The 8,799-nt window shown below is 37.9% G+C and overlaps 1 protein-coding gene across 4 annotated transcripts; it reads right to left on the reverse strand.

Moving 5' to 3' along the window:
• Positions 1 to 1,903: 1,903 nt before the first annotated feature.
• On the reverse strand, positions 1,904 to 5,380 carry LOC148880052 (ARM repeat superfamily protein). 4 transcript variants are annotated; one of them, XM_088961863.1, is made up of 4 exons: positions 5,219 to 5,380; positions 4,888 to 5,124; positions 4,630 to 4,700; positions 1,904 to 3,763 (listed from the first exon to the last, which is right to left on the reverse strand). In XM_088961863.1, the coding sequence occupies exon 4, from the start codon at positions 3,693 to 3,695 to the stop codon at positions 2,013 to 2,015; it is 1,683 nt and encodes a 560-aa protein (XP_088817989.1). In that variant the 5' UTR covers positions 3,696 to 3,763; positions 4,630 to 4,700; positions 4,888 to 5,124; positions 5,219 to 5,380; the 3' UTR covers positions 1,904 to 2,012. The 4 variants fall into 4 exon arrangements, with proteins under 4 accessions (XP_088817989.1, XP_088817990.1, XP_088817991.1 ...); XM_088961864.1 differs by having other exon boundaries at positions 1,904 to 3,728; positions 5,219 to 5,330; XM_088961865.1 differs by lacking the exon at positions 5,219 to 5,380 and having other exon boundaries at positions 1,904 to 3,728; positions 4,888 to 5,211.
• Positions 5,381 to 8,799: the final 3,419 nt, after the last annotated feature.

An 8,799-nucleotide genomic window follows, 5' to 3' on the forward strand; every position in this document is an offset into this window, starting at 1 on the left:
AGGTTCATCAGAGGGCTAAGACCATAGAGCATAATGAGTTTGTACCCTATATACCTCATTCAGCTCTTGGTTTCTAATTTTTTAGGTGATGTTTGCAAGTGCTTAAAAATAAATGCTTATTTGAAATAAGTGCCTATTTGGGTTGGGTCCACACCATTAAGCACTTATTGGTGTTTGGGAAATAAGTCCAAAATAAGTGGATATTTCAAAAATAAGAGCATATTTCTAGCTTTTTTTTTAGTGTTCATACAATAAGCACTTATTCAAATTTTTCTCTCAGAATTATCCTCAATAAATTTTTAGAATACCAATTATACCTTTCAATATTGTTACTTTTAGCAACAACATTGTTACTTTTACGAAAGGAAAGTACTTTTACGAAAAAACTTTTATGAAATTATTTTTACATGAAAGCACTTTTACGAAAGCATTTTTATAAAAGTACTTTTATACATGAAAGCACTTATACAAAAGTAATTTTACATGAAAGCACTTTTACCAAAGTACTTTTATAAAAAACACTTCTATAAAAGTATTTTTACAAAGCACTTGTATGAAAGCATTTTTTATAAAAACACTTTTATGAAAGCTCTTTTACAAAAACAATTCTATCAAAGTACCTTTATTCATTCACTTTGGATTGGATATTTTGAAATTTTGAAAGAAAATAAAGGACAAAAGAGTCACAAGTGCTTATTTATATGATTATGGGAGAAAAAGACCACCAAACATCCAATATAAAATAAGTGCTTATTTTTTAAAATAAGCACTTGAAAAAGCTGGGTGCCAAATGTATATAAGTGCTAATTAAAATAAGCACTTATTTTTAAGAACTTATTCAATAAGCACTTATTTATGTTGCTCATTTTTAACATAAACACTCTCAAACATGGCCTTAGCCTGACAGCTGATAAAAAGAGGCGTAATAACAATTGGCACTTTGACAATGCAGTATGAATATAACAAAAACAAAAGCTGGAAATTGTATAATTTGTATCATTGAAAATATCCCCCTACCAGGCAAAGAACACCTCGGGGAACCTTGAACATCTTTCTGCATTCTGACCACCATCTGAAACTAAAACAATGGTCTGGTAACAACATTACTTTCTCCATCGGAACAATAATGCAGAAGCTAGAACACAAAACTTATCTTGGACAGTTTTCGGCATGTTCAGCGGATTAAAGTGTTCTCTGTACCACCTCCCACTTTTTCAAGAGAACAAAATATCAGAACTTCAGTCTTCAGTCTTCTGGTAAGATGAAGTAAATTTTCAATATAAATCACGGTCATTGAAAAGGTGATTACCAACCATACAAGAGAAAATTTTCCATCTGTAAGTTTTAAGAAGCATCTTGTATAAGGACCTAAATAACATCAATGGAACAAACATGGGGATGTTTTGATTCTAGATAAAAACATTAACTAAAAATCATTTCGTTTTAGTTTCAACAGCACCTGATTCCAGAATATTGGATCAAACATGGAGTCATTATTCTGGTAATTAAAAATAATAAGTAAATGGTGAACTCTTTTTCGTTAAACGTAAATGGTGAACTCATGATATAAAAATTGAATGGAGAGCCTCAGAAGATAATCATTTCCTCAAAGGCTCCACTTCGTGTATAGCATGGATACATGGAAGGACATTCTTGAGATCCATTCAACAAGTGACAAAATTCAATTACTTTGTTCACACAGATAATGATCAATCAAATAAAACTCTGCTTCAGATGATGAACTTTATGCTCTCAAATTCAAGAGATTCGTGGTGAAACCAGATTGATGGGTTTAATTACTTTTTGGTAACAAGGGCATTGTTGAGATCCATTTAACAAGTGACAACTGACAAAGTTCAAGCTATGTTTAGGATGGTGAATTTGTGCTCTCAAACAAGGGCAATTCATGGTGAAATCTGATTGATAGGTTTAATTAGTTTGTTTCATACAGATAATGAAACATCAAGCAAAAGTTACATGACAGTAGTACATTTTGCACAAAGCTATTGCCTCTATTTCCTACTAAACAAACTTCTCAGCTTTCCTCTTTCCAACCGTTCAAGCAGCTTCTTGGATCCAGGTATTTCCATCTCAGAAAGCTTCTTGAGATACCCAATAGCTCCATATGAGATCATTAGCCTCTTACATTTCTTGCTTGAGGACAAAGATGTGAGACAAGAAACAGCATACTTCTTTGCAGTGTTCTGAGGACATGGATCGAGCAACTGGACCAGATTTGGAACACTCTTCTCATCTCTTTTCACTTCCCTGCAGTTCTGCGAAAGTGCCACCAAGCTTGATATAGCTTGCGCTGCAACCTCTCGCGCACTATTTGTTTTAGCCTCAAGCAGTTTCACGAGCAGAGGTATGCATCCAGCTTCACCCACCAGTCTCTTCATCTCTGTTGAACTGCAAACCCTACAAATTGAAGAAGCAGCTGCTTGTTGTGCACCCAAGGATCCAGCTTTAAGCACATGAACCAAACGTGGAAGAAGACCATGTGAATCCAGAGCTTCCATTGGCACCAAACCCACCAAATTCCGCAGTGCCCCTACTGCAGATTCTTGGGGCAATGGACCATCAAGGTAGGTCAGCAGGCTTCTGACTCCACCTTCTGATATAACAGACTTTCTAAGAGTATCGTTGCTGACAGTGAGATTCTGCAAGCACTCAGCGGCATACTCTTTGGAACCCAACAGTAATCCACAATCAAGCAGATTAATCATGGTGCTTATGACCCCTTCATCAGCAAGATTATGCCTCACCTCTGGCACAGCCGACAGATTCTTCAAAGTTCCAGCAGCTGCAGCCTGTGAAACAGAATCTCCTATATGACAATTTTCAATCAATGGGCGAACTCCACCATGGCCAACGATTGAACGAGCTGTATCTGCCGACATTGACAATCTCAGTAGGGAAATCGTAGCCTTCTCCTTTCCCACAGTGCTCCCCGACTCAAGCAGCCTGATCAGAGGTGGGAGCACACCCTCGGAAACAAGCAAATTCTCACAACTTCCAGACTCTGCAAGTGAGCAAATCACAGTGATCGTCTTCTCTCGAATTCTGGGTGACGTTGCTGTGAGCAACTGGACCAAGGCTGAGATATTGCTGCGGCCCAACACAGCCAATACATTCTTTTCATCCTCTTTCATGACTTCAACAAGGTTATCCAGCGCTCTGTGTTTAGACTCCAAGTGCCCAATCTGAAGACGAGCCAGCAATTCCCGTATGTTCCAAGGAGTGGAAGCCTCAGGTTCCACAGAAGAATTAATGTCGACCAATGGCAAAGTGGCCTCACCAAGCACCCCAGTCTTGATCAGAAGACCACAATCCCTTAGATTCAAATCCAGCTTCGCAGACACGGCGTCAAGATCACTCTGCATCTGAAGCTTCCCCCCGTATCTCTCTTGTGAGCAGAGCTCCGCCAATTCAATAGTCTCGCCCAAGGTCTTCGTCACAGCCTGCAATTGCTCCTTACAGAGTGCATTCTTCGAGAAGAAAGGATGGCTCGACAAATCGGATAAACGAGATGGGACGTGCTCAATTTTGGATATTATCATCTTCCACCGACCTGGGAACCAATTGGCTTTCTTGGCTTTCTCAAGCGCCGTCGGTACAAGCTCCTGGGCACGCGATAACAAGTCTTCAGCTGATTGAGTATCCACCCAAACATCAGTTCTTCCATCTTCCACCATGATTATTATGCGGGTTACCGGAGCCGGAAAAGGCTGAAACTCAGAGGAAAAAAGCCTTCAACAAGATGCTGCAGTTGAGAGGGCAAACGTTGTTTAGTTCCATTCCATATAGAAAATGAAAAAGGCGGAGTAGGAGGTAGAAATCATAAGAAAATATTACAAAAATAAGGAGCAGTTGCAATCATTAGAAAATATATTATAAAAAATTAAAGCTGAGTAGAGGAGGAGCAAGAGAGGAGTTTCGTAAATCATGTAAAATTACAGAAAACTCGCTTGCTGAAAAACGAGAGACGACCCACAAAATCTAAGTACCTAAATACCCAATGACACGAGTCCTTTCGAGAAGGGCCACTCAATGCAACCCAGCAACCCAGGAGGAACAATCAAACAGAAAAATCATCGTAACAATGCGCTAAATCTCTCACTTCAAGTTGAATTTCTCTCGGGTAACAGATAAGAACATTATGTTTCCAAAACCCAAAATACATAAACAGCCCCTTTCACAGTTTCACCTCATTCTTCAGTCGTGAAGTTATCCAACAAATTGAAGGGCAATATAGTCCTTCTGATCGTTTTAGTTAAAACCTAGTACACCTTTACTCTCCTACAACTTGTCAACTTGTACCAAATAAAAACCATAAACTAATGGATCTGACGAGCTAGATTTCTCGAATACAGGGGATTAAGTTGGCTTCTAACTGGATTGCCATTTCTTTACCGTAAATTCGTCTATTAGTTCCTAGAGGCAGATAGAGATGGAGACTTGGCGTTAGACTTTGACAAATCAAAATGACTTTGCTTTGAAGAGAAGATTTGTCTTTTTCTACAGTTGTTTAGACTATAGAGCATGGTCTATGAAGTTGTATTAAAATGAACTCTTAAACCAAAGGGAATGATGAAATGCATTTTTTGAAAGAAAAAAATGATAATATACCTCAAATGGCTTTTCTTCTCAAACATCTGAAGGATTAGACTCAGACCACCGAAGAAGAACTCCAGTGCGTTCTGCGAGATGATACATAGTGAGAAAGAAGAAACCCATTTAGAGAAACCTTTAACTGAAACGGTACAAGTATACGAGAGAGCGATTTCTATAATAAGAAAAATCAAGAAGAGACAAAAAAGGGAAAAAGAAAATTCTTTTCTCGAAGCAAGAATCAAGTAAAGCACGATAAGTAGCTTCAAAGCCCACCTCCAAATGCAGATGCCCAGAGAGGCAGAGAGTTGTTCGTTCTCTTCTCTGGCAAGCAACTCGATAGCTTGATCTTCAACTCTCCTCTACTTTCTCCGCCCTATCCTTTCTCTTTTGATCATAAGATGGCGAACAACCTACCAACCAGAGCTTCAGTTCGAAGGGACTAGAAACCCACAAAATAATAGCTCCTCCTCTTCTTCTTCTTCTTCTTCTTCTTCTTCTTCTTCTTCTTACCTGGGAAAGAACATCGAACGGTCGGATTGGTTATAATAAACAGAGGACAACAGAATGATCTCGGAAGAGAAGTTTTTGAAATGGAGGAAAGTACCCGAGCTTTAACGGAAGAGGACAGATAATGCAAAGCACAACATCAACCGCATTCAAAAATCAAAATGCTCTTCAGGTCTCGTCTCGTGGAAGAGGAAGCTTCAATGTGTCAGAAGATTCTCTCCATCCGATGCATTATTTTACTTGACAAGCCTTAAACGTCGAGCACGATTTTAGATCGAACGGCTGTAAATGGGATGGTGACAGTGAATCCGACCGTTCGAAGTCAGACCTGGTTCAAATTTGGAAAGTAATTTTTTATTTGAAAAGAGCCGGGTGGGCCCGTCGAGATCGAGCCATCGAGGGATAACTGCCACGTGAGATTCGGGAACAGTGAAGAAGGCGAGTAGGCGACCTTTTCTTTCGAAATGGCCGTAAAGCCATATACGGCCGATATTACTGCCACGTAGGAAAATGACAGATCGTGACGGCAGGAGGGTTCTGACTTCTGAAGTTCGCAAAAGCGCCTGAGCCCTGAGGCCTGAGCTGAGAGCCATGCATGAAAATACGAAATTGCCACTATGATTTTTGAATTGGTTTGTGGCCTGTAGGCAAGAAATCGAGCTTGGTTTTGTTTAAACAAAGCACAAGCTCATTGATGAGTAAGCAGGGATTACGAGCGTGGGGTCACTATTTTGTTGAACAAAATCGGAATTCTATGGAATGGTATTTTCATGGCCATTTTCCCCCTTCACTTGAGAATAAAATCATATTTTTAATTTTTTCAATTTCCATTCTAATTTCTGTCTGAATCAAACAGACTATATAAGAGTAGACCATTTCAAATTAGATCTCAAAAAATTCTGATTCTAATTCTAGTTTCAATTGTAAACCAAACGGACCCTAAGTTTTTTATTTATGATTTTGGGGCCGTTGTTAAAGTAAAAGAGGAAATTGAACATTGATTACCTCATAATCATAATAGTTGTTGAAGTAGAGACTAGAGAGAGTATTTGGGTTGTTGGTTCGTGGTTGTTTCGGTCTCACAACTCGCATCCAGCGACCACTACCAGCAGGCAGGAGAATATATAGCGTTTGGACTTTGAAGAGAGGCATGTGCCTTTCAGAAGTCTGTAAGATAAAGACAAGGTATTCCACTCAGTAGAGGGCCACGAATGAACGGTGTCCAAGGTCAATCCCTTGAATCATGAGCTCTGGTTTTATTAATAAGTTTTTAATTGGCAATGGGGAATCGTGCCAATCTGGTTCCCTGAGTTGTCCAATTCATCCAACAACTACTCTCCTACGTGATCATTTTTCCCCTCTCTGCTCTCTCCCATCCAACAAAATTCCAATAAAAATCCTTCTAGTGTAAGAGAATAGACATATACTGTTAATTTTCAAGGATGAAAATAGTATGATAAGCCCATACGGGTAGGTAGGTCGACCATAAGGTCATAACTTCATTCACCAATAATCCACCGGTCCCACACAACTCAGAAAAAAAAAAAAATCTGTCTTTCAGTTTACCTTTATTCCCCTAATTTTACAAATGCACGCCCCACACATATTAATCTGAGTGTGTATTAATAACACCTCTTGTACTTGTTATTGGAATGTTATCAATTGCACAGATTGGATGTGCTGTGGGAGCGCGTTAGATATAGAGAAGGGATCCAATACACACAACATAAGAAAACATATTAAATAAATATTTAATAAGCATTTTGAAAATTATTAAAAATTGGATTTTAATATTTTTCAAGGGTGAGATGAGGGTATTTTAAGGGAACGTTCTTACAACATTGTGCTTTGATTTAAAGTCCCAACCGGCAGATGTGATCTCTTATTCCCCAGTCACCAAAGTCCAATTTGTGGTAAAATTATTCACTTAAAAGGCTTAAGCGATGAGATAATATGCCTAAACTAGGCTTTTATATCTATGGTTATTATTTAAAACGTACCATGCTCAAAACTAGGGTGATCATTTCAGTTCGGCCTAGCCTGGCTTGCACAAGCCTGGCCCTGAAATTCCAATTTGGGCCTGGGTTTTGTGTTCAGGCCCGGCCTGGGCTTGGGCCTGCATCAAGCCTACAAATTTTAGGGTTGGGTTGGGCTTAATACTTCAAGCCCGGTCCGGGGCTGGCCCAACCTGCATATATTTCAATTTATACATTTTGTGTATAATGTATACATATGTATACATATTTTTTTACACTATATTATATTATATTATATATATATAACATGACATGTATAATTTATATTATATGTAATATTTTGTATTATATAATGTATAAAATATGTTTATATGCATGTTATGTCATTTAATATATAGATATATAATATTTTATATATGAGTGGCATTGGCCTAGAATCAGGCCCGGCCCGGCCCGGGCCCATATAGAATGGGCTAGGGCTTATACTTCAGGCCCGGAACCCCAGGCCCAAGCCTAAGCTATTGCCTTAATTATAAGTGTAAAGCCCAGCCCGGCCCATGATCACCCCTACTCAAAACCTTCGGAGTTTCCTGAGACACCATTCATTAGTTCACCATTAGTGATTATTAACAAAAGTTGTCTACAAAAACATGCATTTATATATTTTATATGATCAAAATACCCTTGAATGGCCAATCGAGCTTATTAAATGTTTTTCATGACAAAATTATCCATGCTCTAGGCCTAGGTCCACACCAGGCATGCAAATTATAATATGACACTCATAATATATATTATGTATAATATTTATATTAATAATGTGTAATATAAATTTATATACATATTATTTGTCATTTAAAAAAAAATATTATGTAAAATATGAAAGCCTAGGGCTTATGTTTTAAGCTTGTAACCAAGGTTGGGCTAAACCTAAGCTATAGCAATTATCATAACTGCAAAGCCTAACCTAGGCTCAGCCTAATCAATAGTAGTTTTGTCATAAAAATATTTAATCAGTGGTAATTTTGTCATAACCTAGGCTCAGCCTCATCAGGATACTCTATGGAGGTCTTGAAAAGATATGGTGAGTTTAATAGAAATGTGAAGAAGCATTGTGAGCTTTAGATAATATCTCTTTTATCTAACACACCCTTTACGGGAAAGCCAGACCAGGGACAAGCATAGGTATATAGGTACCTTCTTCTGAAATTTAATCAATTATAAAAGATAATGGGGATTGAATATTAGATTACTTGGTCAAATAGACTCTAATACCATCTAAAGGAATCTTTGTCCTAAAGATTTAAACCGTTAGGTGAGGTGCCTAAATAGGTTTTTATTTTCTAACAAAAATAAGTTGCATTTTATGGATGAATTCCTATGCTAGTTATGTAACTGATGCAGCTAGCCTTTGCAATTTCACATGCTTTCATTGTTTTGGCATATTACTCTTTTTTGGGAGAAATTTGACTGAAACCAACCCCACATTTTTTTTTATATACAAAAGAAGCTTGACAAAGAACAGGCCGAAAAAGAAAAGCCTAAAGCTGAGTTTGGAAGGAGTACAAATGCAAATTTGGAGAGTGCAAAACCTTATATTTTGTATTATTTTGTAAGTATTTACGTTGTACATATTTGCATTCATACTCCTTCCAAACTGAGCCTAAAGAATCTACTAACAACAGAAAATTAAAGTCACAAG

This window comes from Nelumbo lutea, chromosome 1 (assembly GCF_056320005.1).
Source record: "Nelumbo lutea isolate HS-2025 chromosome 1, American lotus-T2T, whole genome shotgun sequence".
Classification (NCBI taxonomy): domain Eukaryota; kingdom Viridiplantae; phylum Streptophyta; class Magnoliopsida; order Proteales; family Nelumbonaceae; genus Nelumbo; species Nelumbo lutea.